Source organism: Thamnophis elegans, chromosome 6 (genome assembly GCF_009769535.1).
Source record: "Thamnophis elegans isolate rThaEle1 chromosome 6, rThaEle1.pri, whole genome shotgun sequence".
In the NCBI taxonomy this organism is placed as follows: Eukaryota; Metazoa; Chordata; class Lepidosauria; order Squamata; family Colubridae; genus Thamnophis; species Thamnophis elegans.
The window spans coordinates 56,593,700-56,612,733 of NC_045546.1; the positions used below are offsets into that span (position 1 = coordinate 56,593,700).

General features: G+C 37.1%; 1 protein-coding gene across 1 annotated transcript; it reads left to right on the forward strand.

The window, feature by feature from the left end:
• Positions 1 to 7,531: 7,531 nt before the first annotated feature.
• Positions 7,532 to 18,189, forward strand: CRYAA (crystallin alpha A). The gene is made up of 3 exons (XM_032220216.1): positions 7,532 to 7,720; positions 9,201 to 9,323; positions 17,980 to 18,189. Exons 1-3 carry the CDS (start codon positions 7,532 to 7,534, stop codon positions 18,187 to 18,189), a joined length of 522 nt encoding a protein of 173 aa, XP_032076107.1.
• The last annotated feature ends 845 nt before the right edge of the window (positions 18,190 to 19,034 follow it).

Here is a 19,034-nt window from a genome sequence, read left to right on the forward strand (position 1 = left end):
AGCAAGACTAAAGAAAATGCAGTTTGTGTTGTTCAGTATATCTATATCATTTTATGTCTTTATTACAGTGAAATTCCCAATATTTATCAATTAAGATCTGTCTTTCCACTTCAACAACTTTGTTGTTCAGATTGGCTATGCTCAGGATAATCCATATTTTATTGTAAAGCAAAAACATGTTTAACTTCCATTCAGCCATGTCCGTTTATCACAGACTGCCTGGACAAACCCCAGCAATTTTCTTGGCAAGTTTTGTAGAATTGGTTTGCTACTGGCTGTTTCTTAGGCTGAGAGAAAATAAATCGCTCAAGATCCCCCAGCTGATTTCATGCCCAAAGCAGGTCTAGAACTCACAGTTTCTCTGTTTTTAACCTGATTGCCTTGCCACACATCAAAGTGGCTCTAAAGTAAAATTATTCTACATTTTATGAAGTAAAGCATTTTTCTTCAGGGTGGGTTTAAAAAATAGAAACATAATTTTTGGGCAGATTTTTTTCTATTTTTTCCCAAATAGGCTGGTATTCATTAGGTTTGGAATAATGATTAAGGTGTTGACCTAAAACCAGAAGAATGAATTATGTATGTCACTTTTTCTTGACCCAACCCATTTTCATAGAGTTGTGGAGAAAATAGGCAGGTGCATTAGGTATGTCTACCACCATGAATACATCAAATATAAAACAGGCCAGATGAAAAATATAATACCAGTTCATTACTGAACACCGTTCTACACAACAGTAAAACAACACCCTTCTCTTGTATCAGCAAAAATTATTTGTTCTTGTTTAACCTTTTCCTTCTTTCAAAACTACATTGTTTTCTCCACTGTTGATAGAGGGATAAGTTGCCATTCTCTCTTTATGCACAGAATAACTCTTGTCTGAATAATCATGGAGGATGCAAATAGGTAGTTAGCTTTAATGAAATTGCTGCAGTTGCCACTTGTATTAGTCATACAAGACCAACTCTTAGAGAAGAAGCAAAACTATACTGCTGATACTGTTACCATAGGAGAGCCCATCAAAAAGGCATTTTGCACATAAGTCTCACTAGGATCGTTGGAGTCTTCATAAATATTTCCTATGGAGAAGGGGTCTTGTGTCATCATACTTATTTCTTATACAGTAATTTGCCTTTATTTACTAATCTTCATGCATTCCATTAGTAGAAGCGGGGAATAAAATGTCCATATTCCCATGCTGTTTGGCTATGTTGGCTAAGGCTAATGAAAATGAAGTCCAATAAAATCTGGAGAGTTATAGCAATACTTCTCTTACAAGGCACAATTTTTTCAATCATTAGTATGCTGACTGGTTAGGTGCCTACCACTAAACCATAGCCAAGCAAATTGCACTATAAATAAGCATGTTGTCAAGTAAGCTATTTTATAGCACAGGATTTAAAATTGTTTAGCAAGTAACTTGAAAGTTTAGTGTGAACAACGAATTGTAAGTGAATTGTACCCACGCTTAATATCAGCATTATTTTATGTGTACAAATTCATAACCTATAGAGGAAGCAGGGTAGGCTTCAGTGATGGTGGGAAGTGTAATTCAGTGCCATGTACATTTGTGCTACCGTTAATACCTAATGCCACCTCATCTTTTGAATCATGAAAGCAAGCTGTATCTAATATGACACAAAGATCCCCTATCTGTTTAGATAAAAGAAAGGACCAGGATTTACAAATTCTCTGCTATGGGAAACATTGGATTGTGAAAGTTTCCCAGAAGAGAAAGCCAGCTCCACCATCCGGTCCATAATCTGCACAAAAAGAGTTGGATGGGCATGAAGTAGGTTGTTATTTCAGCTGAAGAATGCACATTACTTCTGCTGTGCTGTGTATACACTAGAAAGATTATCTGAGCTCCAGTGTGTAGAAATAAAGAGGAAAAAAGCTGTGTCATGTGAAATCTCTGATTCTGTAAACAGAAGCAGCAGCTGTGTTAAACATTTGGCCACAACATTTACAGCAGATGATAGTATTATTAGAGTGTTATTTTCAAGGTAAGTTCTGTTCTTTTGAGAAAGAGAATAAAACTGACAAATCTTTTAGAACCTTTTATTCAACATCATCTTTTCCGTTCCATTATATTTATTGTGGTATTTCTGTGCTGCTCCATTCCAACAAGCTATAAGCAGCAGACAAATTTAAAAGAAAATTCACAATGATCCAATATTATTGCAACTACCAGAAGCCCCCCCCCTCACCATTTCCCCCCTCTTTGCTTTTTCAGAACTTTCCTGAGAAGTGGAGGAATTTCAATATGCTTGTGCTTCTTAAGTTAAAGCATACATCTTGATGTTTAAAGGGTTATCCAACACTTATTTGGGATAGCAAATAGTTATGAGACACTTTAGAGAGATATTAGAAAGACATCATCTTAACATAAGCTGTAACCAATGTGTAAATTTTCTGTGCTAGCAACTTGTAGAATCCAAGCTATAGTGATATAAAATCTGTTTTTGTTAATGCACAGTGCTATAAATTGCTAGAGTAGTACTGCATGCATGTTTTCTGTATAAATAGTGAAGTGTAGTTTGTTGTATGAGAAATATATATGAGAAATATTACAGTGTGGCAGGCCGCAAGATTCACTATCCAATTCTCATTCATGATCGTTTTACTAGAGTAGTTAATTCAGAGATGGGTGGAAATGAACACCAAAGGGAGGGATTACTTAGGATCTCAAATCTGCTGGCTGTGAGAGCAACGATCATCTTGTTTAATTGGTTTGTTAACAAGCATTTTAGCTTATTCCTTTCTTGAAAAGGCTTTTGTGCAGTTTATAGATAAACTACGAAGATGAAATATATAACCACACAACAGAACAGAAAACAGACAAAGAAACATAATTTCAGTACTACAGTACTTAAAATTACTGTGTGTGGGTAATTTATAATTAGACACAAGTAGATTGATAGAGATGTTATTGTGAAACACTGGATGAAAATTTAAAAAATAACATAGTTTGATTGTTCCATTTCATTTTGTCAACTCTTTTTCCTTTATTCAATCATCTATAACTTTGGAAATAGTTTAGAAAAAACAATCGGTTAGGATGCCATGAAAATTCAGATGTTATAGAGTTCAGTAAAGCTAAGACTGCAAAAATCCAACAGGTCATTTATCATCAAAGTTGGACCACTAGATAAACTGCACCCAAACTTGTTCATCAGGTATGTTAAACTAAATTCTTGCTACTTTGCCTATCTGCTGGTTAAGTTAGAATCCACATTTGGAGAGTGATGCAGAGGGGCAAGCAAGAATGCCACATTGGATACTTTGGCATAATACAAACTTAGTGGAGCCAGTTTCTGTCCATATTTCAACACTGGATTTAAACAATTAGTAACTCAATAAGAGGAAAATGACTTTTGGCCTGTTCTTGAGCAGGAAGTAGAATGGCTATCAATGCACTCTTCATAATCTTGGTTTTGTTTCCTTCTGTTCGTTTGTCCTGAAAGTTTATGGATTTGAGATGCTGAGTATCACTTCTACCCTATAAATACATTGGTGAAGGTATTGGTGCGTTATGTGGCTGAAACTTGCTGAGCTTGGCTGAATAAGCGCCAGGGATTAGCAATACAATTCACCATTGATTTAGCAACAATGCTATTATATACCCCAAGCACTGATGGGATTTGTTCAATGTTCATGACTTGGGCTCTGAGGTGAAAAAGGGGCTTGCTCATAGCTTTCTAAGCCTCTTTGACAGCATCCAGCAGATTGTTGATATTATATAAATTCTTTTGGGAAAAAAATCAGCCTTTGTAAAAAGAGCCCATTTTTAACTTTGATGCGAAGCAAATTATACAGTAAAATGAATCTCAATAATTTTAGATATGTAAAAATAATATGCAGAGAATTTCCGCTTATCTCACAAATGAAGAAGTACTGTATGAGGTTTTTGACTCATTTCTTTAACTGGATTCTCTTTATCCACTTTTAGGATTTGTGTTGCAAACAGATTGTGTTTTATATCATATTTATGAAGAAATATTGAAAATTCAGGAGGGTTCATAAACTTTTAAGTACTACAGTAGGTGATCTTTAGCACTTATACTCTCTCAGCCTGACCTGCCTTCCTAGATTGGTTTTTTTTTAAAAAATGGTATAAGAGATTGCTACTCAAATACATTGTGTTCCTGCAGGGAAAAATAAACAATAAACAAACAAATATATTTTAGGGATACTAAGAACTTCTAAAGAAGCTTGAGAGAAGCTTCTTTTCCACTATGATGGGAAAAGATATTTTATGACATTAGATTTCATTTCTAGAAATCATTAAGTAATTGAAATTTAAAAATTAAAATTATTTGATTAAATTAAGAGCTGTCTTTTTTATGATCAATTTTTTTTGTTCCATTGAAAAATTCATAATGAACATCTTTTTGATTCTGTTTAGGTAAGATATTTAAACAGAGGGATTAAGAAATTATGGGAATATCCTAATCATGTCAACTCACTCTGAAAATTAACCCAGAGGTTGTTGGGACTGCATTAACTACCATTGGTTTACTTTGCAAGACTAAATAACCCTCTTAACCTATTTTAAAAGAAATATTGTGATGGGACTAGATGGAGAAAAGTTATTTTAAGCAGGCATCTGCAAATCTGCTTCTTGTGATTTCTGTTTCAAGCTTTATAAATAAACTGTCCAAGACCAGATAAGTGTTCCCATTCGGATGCTTGCTTTTCTGGATGGGGAAAAAATAGCTGTGACTCAACCCAGGCAAGATGGACTGACTCTGGGTACCTTGGATCTGGGGAACTGCCATCTCTACCTCTCAATGGGACAGCACTCCCCTAAACAGAATTGCTGAACTAATTGGAGACCGCCCCCCCTCCCCCCGGATTCACAATTACTTCTCAAGAAGCAGGGTAGATTGCTTTATTCTTGGACTAAACAGTATAGCTCACAATTACTCATGCTGTAGTTACTTCCCTCTTGGACCAGTGTAATATGCTCTATATGGATCTACCTTTGAACAGCACCCAGAAACTTCTAGAATGGTCTAGAATGCAGCAGTGGGCACAGTTTGGACACCCTATAGTTTCTGCTGTTACACAAGCTGCATTGATTTATAGTTTATTTTGGGGTGTAATTCAAGGTTCTGGATAGTACTCTGAAAAACTTGTATGGAATAGGGTTAGATCTCTTCTTAGGATAGGGGTGTCAAACTTGCATCCCACAAACCGGATGTGTGGTGTGCTGGCCATGCCCACCTCCAATTTAGTGAAGGGGGGAAAGTCGTGATACATCACTTGAAGACAATGTGATGCCGTGAGTTTGACACCCCTGCCCTAGGACATCTATTCATCCCAATAAATTGGAAAAGGTAAGGTCACTATAGATTCCTTTGGTCAAATGTTGTCATTTGGCAGGACTGAGCAAGTGAGACTTTCTTGTAGTTGTGCCTAGTCTATGGTACAGTTTTGTGCCTAAGATACAGAGGTTGCTTAACCTTTCTTGCCTTACAAAAGGTTGTTAAGACCTGGCTTATCCCTCAGATATTGGGCCAGAATAAGCACAGCATTGGTGTTTTGTTATGGCATATGGTGATCTGTCAGAGTATTTGTCTTTTTTAATTTTTTTTATTTGTATATTGTTAGGTGCCTATGGTCATTTGATGCAATATGGGCAATCAGATATACGTATATTTCAAATAATAAGCTGTTCAAGGATGTCAAAGGGCAAATTAAGCATTTTATTTATTTATTTGTTCATTTCTTTGTTTAATTATTTTTTTAAGTTGCCCATCTCCCCTATAAGATGGCTTCGGGAGGCTTATTTTGGCAGTTTTGATGCAATTTCCAAACTGCCAAGATAAATGCACAAATACTAACCATGCAACATTTCAGTCTAGCATTCCCATTCAGAATCTTCTTTTCTAGCAGTTACACAAAAGTAGGAAAAACTCATCATTATTTTACATTCAGCATGTTTAGGGTATTTTTAAAATGAATATTTACACATTGGTGCTGACTTATAAAGTAAATTGAATTTGGATTCTTGATTTATAGCTGCTGTATCCAGCTCAATATGTTCACAGGTGAAATTGTCATTTTTTATTTTTCTCCATGTATTCTCACAATTGCTTTCTTTCAGTTCTTTTCAGTCTAAAGTAAAACATCTGTAATCCTGAATAATACATTCATTTCCGGGGGGAAAATCACTTTTCTCCTTGATCTCAGGCAAAAATAATTAGAGAGATGTAGGATTTACAAATATCTTAACAGATTAACGGAGTTGGAAGGGACCTTGCCCGTCATTTAGTTCAACCCCTGCCCAAGCAGGAGACCCTACACCATTTCTGACAAATGGTAGTCCAATCTCTTCTTGAAAGCCTCCAGTGATGAAGCTCCCACAACTCTTGAAGGCAAGCTGTTCCATAGGTTGATTGCGCTCACTGTCAGAAAATTTCTTCTTATTTCTCCTTGTTCAGTTTCCATCCATTATTCCTTGTCTGGCCTTCAGATACTTTGGAAAAGAGTTTAAACACCCCCCCCCCCTCTCTGTGGCAGACCCTTAAATATTGGAACATTACTATCATATCTCCACTGGTCCTTCTCTTCACTAGACTAGCCATGCCCATTTCCTCCAATCGTTCATCGTATGTTTTAGCCTCCATCCCCCTAATCATCTTGGTTGCTCTTCTCTGCACTTTTTCTATAGTCTCAACATCTTTTTAATAGCATGGTGACTAAAACTGGATGTAGTGTTCTAGGTGTGATCTTACTAAGACTCTATAGAATGGTTTTAGTACCTCATTTGATCTTGATTGTATCCCTCTGTTAATGCAATTTAGTATTGCATTGGCTTTTTTGGCTGCCACCACACACTGTTAACTCATATTTAATTGGTTGTCCACTAAGATTCCAAGATCCCTCTCACAGTTACTGCTATTAAGCCTGGTTTCTCCCAATCTATATGTGTATGTTTCATTTTTGTTGCCCAAGTGTAAGATTTTACTTTTATCTAATTAAATTTCATTTTGTTAGATAGGGCCCAGTGTTCAAGTCTGTCAAGATCCATCTGGATCTTGAGCCTATCATCTAGGGTGTTAGCTATTTCTGCCAGCTTAGTATCATCTGCAAATTTGGTAAGTTCCCCTTTTATTACCTCATCTAAGTCATTTATGAAGATATTATGAAGATCTGTGGTATTGTCGGCAAAACGTTCTCTTGTGAGTCCCTAGGCAAAAGGACCGTGTTATGGCTGGCTGGTAAATAATACAATAGCTCTTCTCTCCAGAGAATGCTGAAGACTGTCCAGCCCTCTGGCTCTGATTCTAACGAGACTGTCACTCCCAGGTCAGTCCCTACAATTTCTGCTGACCAGATTGACCTTCATAATGAGATCATGTCTTTCCAGAAATCCCGCTGATGCTTCATTCTGCCAAAGTGGTATATATAGAGGGATGTTTTCTATAATCCCACAGTGTGGTTCAGCTAAGACCTCACTATCATCAAAGTGACTGCACTGTCTTTTTCCCCACTTCTAAGCTTGCAGCCACAGCAAAGACCATGGATATTACCATTCAGCATCCCTGGTTCAAACGGGCTCTTGGACCTTTAATTCCAAGCCGCTTTTTTGACCATTTTTTTGGAGATGGTTTTTTTGAATATGATCTCCTGCCTTTGTTTTCTTCTACCATCAGCCCATACTACAGGCAATCTTTCTTCCGTACTTTGCTGGACTCAGGTGTTTCTGAGGTAAGACCCCTATACGTCAATATATTTAAACCATTTTAAAGATCTCTCCTAAAAGCAACACTAAACCACCAGGGTTTTGATTTCTGGCAACATTGACTAGAGGCCAGAATGTGGTAGGATTTACAATAGTTTGCAAAAGCAAACAACATAATCTGAACTTGTTCCAGAATTTAATCAATCTTATCAATATTATAGGCAGGTTAGATGGCCAAAGAACAATAGCAGACTGTTGTTCTTATCAAATACTTAAATTGTAATGCAGGTGTCTTGTGATGATACTTTGAAAGGAAGAAGCATATTTGTTCTTAATATACTTAAATATTTGCTAAATATAGATTGGAATACATATATACATACTTAGCTGAAAGCAGATGTTTGTGTGTGTGACATTTGTATTCAAATCAAATGGTTTCTTTATAGCTAGAAATAAATTCATGTTCAACTATTAGTTCTGCACCTTGTTCTTTACAGAAAATGTTAGGCATGTTATGATCAGAGTGCTTTTAGTGGTCTATATGAAAGAATAGCCTACCAACCATTTATAAAGATAAAGTGTTACGGAGACCATGTGTTCAGAACAGTCAGGTTTGAAATGCCACCTGTTTACTCTTTCTTCTGTTCCATATTCTACAAACATGTAAAATATAAGTCAACAAGCTAGCAAGATGTTAAAGTGGTTACTTTCAAAAATCAGTGAGAAATCTTAAGATTACTATTTATGCATGTATGTATATTTAAGGTCAGTGAATTACAAATTGTACTAAATGATTTGATGGAAATGAAAAAAAATCTATTCACAAAATGCCCAAACCACTAAGTGAATGGTGCTGTGATCTTAATGTGAAGTGAAAGGAATTCAGAAAATGCATTGCAAGAAGCTTTTCTGTAGGAACATATACAAGTCCAAAATGTATATCCAAATCTAGCATATTAATTCCTATGCTTTGAATAAATCAATATTGTTATTTTCAATTATCAATCTTAAAATAGTACTTAAACATGGATAACTTCTATTGCCTCCTGCCTCCTGTGTACTCTTTCTTCACCTTCATAGGTTTTCCAAATAGCAAGAAAAAAAGATCATGTCATTTAGACTCATATAAGGTGAAGAAAGACAAAAGCACCATAAAAACTTTGTCCACACATTCATTTTAGTTTAATATGATACAGTAGTCTTCTACCATATTTTCTATATACAAATTATTTTAAAAATCTTGCTAGCACAAAAGCTCCCCAACTCAATATTCATTGCAGTAAGGTATTTAGCACCCCCTAGTCAGTTCATCTCCAACCAGCCCTAGCCCGAGGCTACTTTTAAAAAGCTCAGATATTTTGTTCTTATAAACTGTATTGCAGAGGACATCATCACATAATCTGAGAGAAGAGAATAAAAAATAGCTTAATCACCTAATCTTGCTAATAGTTTAAATTTTAATTCTTGGGGGGGAATGTGTTTTTTGTGGTCTTTATTTTATTCCAGGTGAGATCTGACCGAGACAAGTTTCTTGTCTTTTTGGATGTAAAGCATTTCTCCCCTGAAGATTTGAGTGTGAAAGTCATCGAGGACTTTGTGGAAATTCATGGCAAACATAATGAAAGACAGGTAAGGAAGAGTGATAATGAAAATTTCCATTACATTACAAATGCAAAGAAATTGTTTTCATTCACTTGATATTAACAGTTTAGGTAAAGGGGGTTGATTCTGCATCTGCTCCAGGAAAGATCATATGATTAGATATGGTGATGATAATGTTACTATAGGACTAATACCAATGGCTAGAAGTTTTAGGAATGTTTATTATAAGCTAAAAAATAGACATTTCCTATGGAAAGTGTTTTCCAATAGACTGACTTGAAAGGTAGTAACTTCTCTTGCACTAGAGATATTAAAACAGAGCTGGACTGTCATCATTAAAGGAAGCCATAATGCCACTAATTTCAAATCTGGACTTGAAGTCTCCTTCCAACTCTGATTACAGGTTTTTTTAAAAAAAAAATTTCTCATCATATTTAGAAGGCAATAGACATAATCGGAGAATGATCTTTGACTACATAAAAAATGTAATCTGCAGTTCTAAGAAAAAAGCTTGTGCGCAAATAATGTCAGGTAAATATAGCTGCATTGTCCATTGGAGAAAGACCAAAATGTATAGTAGAGTAAGAAAAATAGTAATATTATTTAAAAAGTTTTCAGAACTTGAAATAGATTGTAGAGGAGTAGCTACAGTATGTTAGTCATTCATAGCAAAAAAAAAAAATAATAATGTTTTTTTTTGTTACCTATTGAGTATTTATGTTACTTATGGCAGACAGAGATGGATAGTGGCTTTTATTTATTGTTAGTTTGCTTATTTATGGCACGTGTCTAGGCTACCTCGCTTGCCAAGGTGGCGCAGTGGTTAAATGCAGCACTGCAGGCTACTGCTAGATCAGCAGGTCAGCGGTTCAAATCTCACCGGCTCAGGGTTGACTCAGCCTTCCATCCTTCCGAGGTGGGTAAAATGAGGACCCAGATTGTTGGGGGCAATATGCTGACTCTCTGTAAACCGCTTAGAGAGGCCTGAAAGGCCTATGAAGCGGTATATAAGTCCACTGCTAAGTCCACTGCTATTGCCAATAACTGCTTGTCCTCAGTCTGTAAAGTCTGAAGTTTTGGGAAACAGCCATGAAACATCTTCAAACTGCTTCAGAAGAAATGGAAAATATCCACAGTTCATTATCTTCCTCCTAGTCAACTTTTTCTTCTCTTTATACTTCTACAGTTTGGATTTTCTTTAACAATCTAATTAAAATTATAAAAGGTCACACAGACCACAAAGACAAACAAATTATCTTATATATTTTGGTGGATTAGAGTCTACTTTAACGTATTCATTTCATTATATTGTGATCCACCAGTTTATATTTTTATTTCTTCATTTTTTTTGCTACGAATGACTTAACATACTACTACTCTACAATCTATTTAAAGTTCTGAAAACTTTTTAAATGATACTTTTTTTTTACTTTATTATACATTTTGGTCTTTCTCCAATGGACAATACTGCCATAAGTAACATAAATACTCAATAGATAACAAAAACCCCCACTAAGAAATATATTGCTTTTCATGTGGAAATCCAGAATTTCACACTTTGCTATGTGAAAATATGAACCTATAAAGTCATCATTTCCCTTAAAGTTATAAGACTGTGCTAAGTGGGATTAACAGCCCCTTTCTTTGAGGCCTTAAAATCTAGTACTTTTAGAGAGAGGAAATAAAAAAGAAACAAGATCAAACTATGTAAGTATTTAGCTTTATGTCCAGTGTGGTAGATGAGAAAATTTAATTTGTCCTGCACTTTGTTTTTGATCTGAATGACTTTATTAATTTAAATTGAAGACCCAATCCTGCTGGTCTTTGGAAAGGCATTAAAACGTGCCTTTTTCCTTGTATTTGGAAATAGATTGATCGAAATTACCGCCTAAAGGGTTGCAATGTATTTTGTGGGTTTCTAAGTGCCTGTCATTTCTAGTTGTTGTGATTTTAATGGTTTATTGTACCCCACCTAAACATTATGTTGCCACATACACCTCATAAATCAATCAATAAATCTTCATCCCACTTTTGGCTTAATCTAAATATAAATCATTGTCAGAAGCAAAATACTCCCACAGTATAATCCTAGTCTGTATCAGGGCCATATATCTGTGACTGTGTGTGAGACAGGGAAAATGAAAGAAAGGAACATTTTTCATATAAGGAGTTATGAAGTTAGGGCCAAATGAATTATTTGTCCTTAAAAATCACTCCTGGGCATTTATTTTAGAGGGCATATTATGAAAAAAATGGTGCCAAAATGAACTCCATTATTCAGCAATACTACTGAATAAATTGCAAAGACCCTGCTTTTATAAGTTAGCAAAGTTCCTTAGAGTTGAGAATCTAGAAATGGATTTTTTTCAAATACAGTACAGAAATGTTAGAAATATCTACCTCAGGACTTGCCACACAGAGACTGACCTTGAATATATTTTAGTAGGATTGTTCAAAACATGTTAAATTCAAAACTGCTGCGTTGAAGAGTTCATGCTCAAAACAAAATGTATATTCTTCATGAGCTTTGGTTCAAGCATAAAACACAAGGTGACCATTTGAAGGGAAAACATTTCTAGTGTTTTCTACTGTTTTAGGTGATGCAGTTAAAAATTGTCTTGCCTCTTGCCAGTAGAATTTTCCTTCCTAGGCCAGTATAGCAAGATAGACCAGACATGAACTTATCACTACCGTCTTAGGGTTGGTAGCATGATCTGGGAATGGAGTTTTGGAGCAATGCTGCTGGCATTTTAAAGAAACCATTTGGGATCTGATCGTTCCCTCACTAGCAGCCATTGTTGTTTTATAAAATATTTATATATTAAGTGAATGTGCTGGTTTACATATAAAGAAAATCAGGTGAAATGTCAGTGAGAAAAAGTAATTCTATATTGGTCTGGCTACTCATCTTAAAAGCATGGGTGTGTTCTGTGCATGCTCCTGCTGATTTGTGATTCAGCATACCTGTATAATGCAGCTTGTCTTGCTCTTCTGTAGCAGCAGATTGAGGTTTGGTTTAGCAATCTATTTACGAAAGACCACGACTCGAGACTACGAAGGTGCGAGAAAAACAGCTTTATTGACGCATCAAGAGTTCAGAGTGTTCGCACACCAAAACTGAACTGCCTGGGCTACGCCCTGGGCAGTGATTTTATACCTTTTAATCAAACTTCATAAATCAGAAGGCATTACAATAGGCATTTTGAATGTCCAAGCCCCCTGCTGAGGACAGGGAAATACATTTTGGAACAATGCAGAAGTGAATCCTATAAGTCATAAAAACAGGATAGAAAAAGTGCTGAGATGATGCCCGCATTATTCTGTCCTTTGGCTATTTTCAGTATTCTACACCCATATTACTTCTGTGTGCCATCCTTGTGCAGAAGCTTGCGACATGTTCCCATAATATTTGTAATACTTAGGAGGAAGTTAGAAGTCAAAGTGCACTAGAGTGAAATGTCAAGCTAATATAAGTGTATAAGGTCCATCCTATTAAGACCACCTAACCTGGCCAGCCACTGGTGGGTTTACCTGTGCACCCCCTCCTGCCTCACTTCAAAAGCACACTGAAAGGCACCCACAATCAATAGGACAAATGGAACATTTGCAAAGTGTATCCGCATACCTAAGCTCAGTTGCCATTCCACATAGCTATCTTTTATTTTCTGAAATGTTTGAAGGTGATGGCTTGCTTCAGATACTTTGGCAATGGCTCTTTGGGAGTTTTTGATTGAAATGCCATTGAAAAGGGAATAACTTTGGATGGCTTGCTGAGTTTTGGGTGTTTACTATTGTACTCTGTGTTTCTTGTGTTCGTTGGTTTGTAGAGATCCAAGTGCATTTAAAAATGCAGCAGACTCTATGCAAATTAACTTTGCCTTTGTGTATCAGCTTGGGTATGTCTGTGCATGCCTTTTTTTGCTACTGAGGATTTAAATATAATTTACATTTAGAATGTAAATGGTGGCAGTCAGATGGGAAAAGTCTGTATTTCCAGAATAAGCTTGCACATGCTCCTTCTTTCCTTCCTTCCTTCCTTCCTTCCTTCCTTCCTTCCTTCCTTCCTTCCTTCCTTCCTTCCTTCCTTCCTTTCCTAAATGATTTGAAAGACTGTGCAAGAGATTAAGATATACGCATTGCTTTTTGAGGGCACACAATTAGTTAGTCTGTCCATCAGTGAGTTAATAGTTTTTTAAACTAGAGAATGTCAGGCTAATAACCAGTTATTGTTGTTTTTTAAAAAAAGCATAGCTCCCCCTCACCAATGCAAAGGAAGAAAGGTATAATTGCACTTGAAGAAAGATGAAACAAATCTCTCCATATGGCAATTTGGTTGTTTTCTTGAAGATGTTTCATTATCTGACCAGATAACATCTTCAGTGCTTGAAGGGAGTGCATTTGTTCTTTGTTTATATACAGTAACTTTTCAACTAGTCCAATATCCTTCTCAACTAGTCTGCCAGGCACTAGCCAGAGGGCTAGAAGCTGCCAAGTCTGGATCCAGATATGATACTTTGGACCCTGGTCCCCTGGACAAGCTACAGTAAACAGAAAGCAAACTCCACTCCCTTCTAGCACAGAAGATGTTACCTAGTTGGGTAATGAAATGTCTGAACAAAACAGTCAGAGAAAGAGAAGAATCGGATTTCTATAAAATATGGAATAGAATTTATAAGTGGCTAGAAAACAGAAGCCAAAACAGGAAACAGAAATATTTGTTTGTGGGTTTTTTTCTAAACTAGTATTGAATAAAAATTAACCAAAGTTACTAATTACTATCAAACTTAAAGTATTGACTACAATGTAATTATGATGATGATATGAACAACTAATATTATTACAAGTGTTAGCGCTAATGTTATTACATTCTCGGAGAAGTTTAAATCGATAGGAAGGCAATGCAGAATAAAGAACTACAAAGGCTAAACATGAATGCCAATACAGAAGGCTATATAACTATTTTATATTGTTATATTTGTCTTGTTTTTTCTTTCTTTTTTGTTGTGTTTTTTCTTTCTGTTTTATTTTATCATCATCTTCGTCATCATCCTCAAGTTGGCTTGTTGATAGCCCTCAACATGAAGTCATGTCCCTCCTATTCTTGTGATCCTGTGGTGGGAAATAAAGGTTACAAAATATTTTATCTGCTTCAGATTTTGCTCTGTCAAAGTACAGGCAGCTTGAAATATTGTGATGTAATATTCCAGATAGAATGATTTGTTTCAAGCTTGAAGTAAAATATATATTTCATTTATGTGTACCCCAAGATTGTAGCCCTGAACGTAATACTTTTTGAGTCAATACTTGAAAGATTAATCTTGGGAAAGTCACAGAATCTCATTTTTAATCTTAAAACTTTGATCAACAGTTATCTCTCTCTCAGACAGATTGCAACCATGAAAAAGAATAATGAAACAACATGAATTTGATGCTTGTAACAATGGGAAAAGACAGTACAAGAGTAATGGTTCCTCATCTGCAAAGAGGATAATGGAATATGTTAATTTTTGAAATCACATCTTTATGAACCTAAACATCCTATCTTAATCACTGTTGGCCCATGCAGTATGGGGGTGATGTACTTATGTCATAAAGTAAAAATCTAGAAAAAAAGAAAAATGAGGTACAAAAATTCTGTTTCATCTTACCTGTTTCTGTATGCTGCTAATTTATTAACTGCAAAAAGTTCGGGGGGGGGGGGGTTGTAGGAAAGCAGAAAGATAATTCAAACAGCTGATTATATTATCTCAGAACTATATCAATTCATTATCAATTAATCTGACAGCTCATTTGTTTTGCTACTTCTATTAACCACAGGGATTTCTACATTACTACAGTTGGATAAATTGGTGAGCCAATTTGGTCTACTGGTTAAGGCACCAGACTAGAAACCAGAAGACTGTAACTTCTATTCCTGCCTTAGCCATAAATGTCAGCTAGCTGACTTTGGGTCAATCACTCTCTTTCAGCCCATACAATGTCAGGCTTGGGCCACACTTAGTTATTCCAGAAAAAAAAGTGTACCCTGCAGTTTCAGCAAGATGCTATGAAGAAAAAATAAAGTTTTCACTCACTAGATCCTCCAAAATACTTTGAAATTGATCTATGATTTCCACCCCCCCCCCCCACACACACACTTCTACCAGTTGAGAATAAGGGTCAGTGATGGGTTCCGGATTCCGTTCCAACCATACTGGTTGGAACGGGCCCGGCATCACCCACATGGACGCGCATGGCACGCTCATGCATCATACCTGCCTGCAATGCCTCTGCAAGCCTCCGCGACGCTCCAGCTGCTCAGCGGAGCATCGTGCAGGCGCCGTACGTGCCATGTGCATGCGTGGAAGCGCCAAAGTCTTAAAGGACAGGTAAGGAGCTCGCATGGGCGGGTGGGCCCTCCGGAGCACTGTACCAGAATGGTACCCGGTGCTCCGGGCAGGCTCTGATCCACCTATACCGGGGTGTACCACTTGCAACCCACCACTAATAAGGAGTGAAAATCACTGTCTTGCTACAGGCTGCTATAGCAATAGTGATTAGCATTTAGACTTATACACTGCTCCATAGTGCTTTACAGCCCTCTCTAAGCAGTTTACAGAGTCAGCATACCACCCCAAGCAATCTGGGTCCTCATTTTACCAATCTCAGAAGGATGGAAGGCTGAGTCAACCTTGAGCTGGTCAGGCTCAAACTCCTGGCAATAAGCAGAGTCACTGTAGGTCACTGCTGCTTTCACTATGACAGTTTCTCACTTTCAAAATGGAAAGAAGGAAAAGAAAAGGAAAAACAAAAATATTACCCTCCCTCCTTCAAAGTTCTGATATTTTGCAGCACATCCAACTCCCTGCCAAAAGGAAGATGGAAAGAGGAAACAGGTTGCCAGTTTTCCCCTTCTTCCTTTTGTCTCGTTTGTGATGGGAATGGGAAGGGAACCATAGACATCTCAAGTTAATATCTGTTTTGCAGATCTTGAAGCTTAAGAGTTGGAAGGAGGAGGAGAGTACAAGAGTTCCCCCATAGTGGCAAAATAGAGCTATCATTGACTCTCCTTTCCTCATCCCTGAATCTCTAGCTTTCAACTACAGTGTGGCTAAGAAAGTATTACATTGGTTAGCATTTCAACACTATTGACATCATGAGAACCTATTTATTTAATACCATTTACAAGCTGAAACTACATGGCTAACACTAATATATTAACAGATAGGAGCCATGCAGATCTTTAGGAGGATGTTCATCCACTACAACAGAAAAGGTAGCTTCTGAGATCCTGATAGATCACACTGTTTAATCAAAGAGACTCAAAGCACACTTCCTTTGTCTGATCTCCCTGGATAGGCACGTTTTATATCATGAATGACTTTATAAAGCATAATTAGCATTTTGAATTTGCACCTGGATGCCAACTTGTAGCCAGTATAGCTTATGGAATAGCAACATCCCATTGGCATATTGTGGTGCCATATTCTGGATAAGCTGATGTTTCAAGTAGTCCTCAAAGTAAATGCCATGTAGAGCATAAAGTCCATTTTTGAGATGACTAGAGAATGAGTAACTAAAGATGTGAGCAACTGCCTGAAGGAATGGGCACAATTTGTACATTAGCTATGTACAAGTTATGTTGGTCATGGTTTCCACCTGCTCTTTGAGAAGGAATTGTAAGTTCAATGTGACTTAAAGACTCCGCACCAGTATCAGGTAGAAAAGTCCACAGAGGCAGAGGGATGATCTACATAGAGGTCTATAGTTGTTTTCAAAGTATTGCATGTCCCTTTATGTAGAAATGCCCAAAGCCTTAAATTATGTTTATTAACATTTCTAAAACAGCACAATATTTATACACATGTACATCACTGAATCTGTCAGGGATTCCTGGCAATTTACAACCAGCTGCAGGACAAATATATACTTAAAACATACACAGTAAGATAAAAATAAAAAGGTAAATTTTAAAAATGATCCCAGTAATTTAAATGGGATTTCTCCAATTCAACAATGGGATTTCTCCAATTCAACAAAAAAACTACATAAATTAATAAAATTAATGATAGTAATACCAAAAAATTTTTCCACCAAATGTTTTCAGGAAGAGCTCTGTCTTTATATCTTCAGGAGTGATGTTAAAGAAGGAATTAGTCTGCTTTCTTAAAAGAAGCCATATTATACAGCAGGGCTATAAACATGATCTTGGCCTCACATCATGGAAATGGGGAACTTCAACTTCTCCTGGAATGACCATACAGGATGGGTTGATTCTGGCTTGGAAAGTGGTACTTCAAAAACCTGGGTTCCAAGACATTTAAGGCTTTATAGTCAGCAGGAGCACTTCAGATCGCACCTGGGAAAATTCAGGTAGCCAATGCTGGACCTGCAATATGGATGCTATGTGCTCTGGTGACTGGTACTAGCCAAGAAGGAGGTCATTGCATTTTGCACCAATTACAATATGAAGATATCTTCAGAGACAGCCTTGTATAGAATATATGACTGGCTATATCATGCATAAATTAATCAATCTGCTCTTTGAAGAGGGGAGAGAAAGAATGAAAGCAATGTGGAGGGGCTATATGTTGGATCATTTCTGCACCAAGCTGATGTTTACAGAGCAATTGACTCTGTTAACTACACCCTTTAATGCCAATGAGTTTTGTTTTGTTTTTGTTTTTGTTGCGTTTCACTTCAGGATGACCATGGATACATTTCCCGTGAATTCCATCGTCGATACCGTCTTCCTTCCACTGTTGACCAATCAGCCATCACTTGCTCTCTGTCTACCGATGGCATGCTAACCTTCTCTGCCCCCAAGGTTCAGTCTGCCACAGAGCCCGGCCATAGCGAGAGACCCATCCCTGTATCCCGTGAAGAGAAGCCGACTTCAGCTCAGTCTTCTTAGTTTGAACCTCCTGCTGCTGAAGCATCCAGGCTATTCACCCCTTTCAGGCCTCATTCACAGCACCCTTACATAGATATCAGTGAACGTCTAGGAGGTTTTCTTTTTGTTTTCATTCTTCTCTTGGAAGGAATGAGGGCTGGATGAGCAGCTAGAGGATTTGAAGCTTTAGCCTAAACTTTCCCCCACTTTCACACACCTTGTTAGGATGACAAGGAAGATGAAGTATCTTCCAGAGCCTTCTGTATTCTTGCTGAAAGGGTTCTAAATCTCAGGCTGTATCTGATAACATCTGTCAAGCCCAAATACAGGGCCAGATTGGCAACATGAGCTGTCAAAGCATAGATCAGTCCTATGAAGGCTGATGCAATGAAAGAATACAGATTTGTTGTCTTCTAAAGTAATTGAAGAGGCAGGAGCGAGGTGTGCTTAGCTGAGTAGGAGAGTGGTGGTGGCGGTGGCGGAAGTGGGGAGTGGTTGACAGTTGCAACAAATTTGCTCTGCCCACTTTTAACTAAAAAGAAATGAAGGAGTTCATGGTACTTGGAGGGATTTATAATTTTCTTCATTAAAAGTGTATTTTTTTTAAAAAAAATCCCTCTGCAACATCCATAGCAGTGACATCGTAAGAGCCACTAATGCAAGAAAGAGAATCTTTGCAGGCCTTTCAGGATCCATCACAGTTCAGAAGCTTCAAACCTGTATTCAGCTGTCCCTGGTCAGCAGTATATATGCCACCTTCCTTAATCTTGCTGTAATTCTAATATAGTTCCATCTGTTTTACTGATATCTAGCATGCAACCTGAAATTCCAGCCAGTGGCAATCAATAAAGAAAATGTGAAATAAG

What these genes read in the sequence shown, in the direction of transcription:
- CRYAA (XM_032220216.1), top strand. Translation starts at nt 7,532, where the DNA reads ATGGATATTACCATTCAGCATCCCTGGTTCAAACGGGCTCTTGGACCT. An exon ending in TGGACTCAGGTGTTTCTGAG is followed by an intron (nt 7,721 to 9,200) that starts GTAAGACCCCTA and finishes ATTTTATTCCAG; the next exon opens with GTGAGATCTGACCGAGACAA. An exon ending in GCAAACATAATGAAAGACAG is followed by an intron (nt 9,324 to 17,979) that starts GTAAGGAAGAGT and finishes GTTTCACTTCAG; the next exon opens with GATGACCATGGATACATTTC.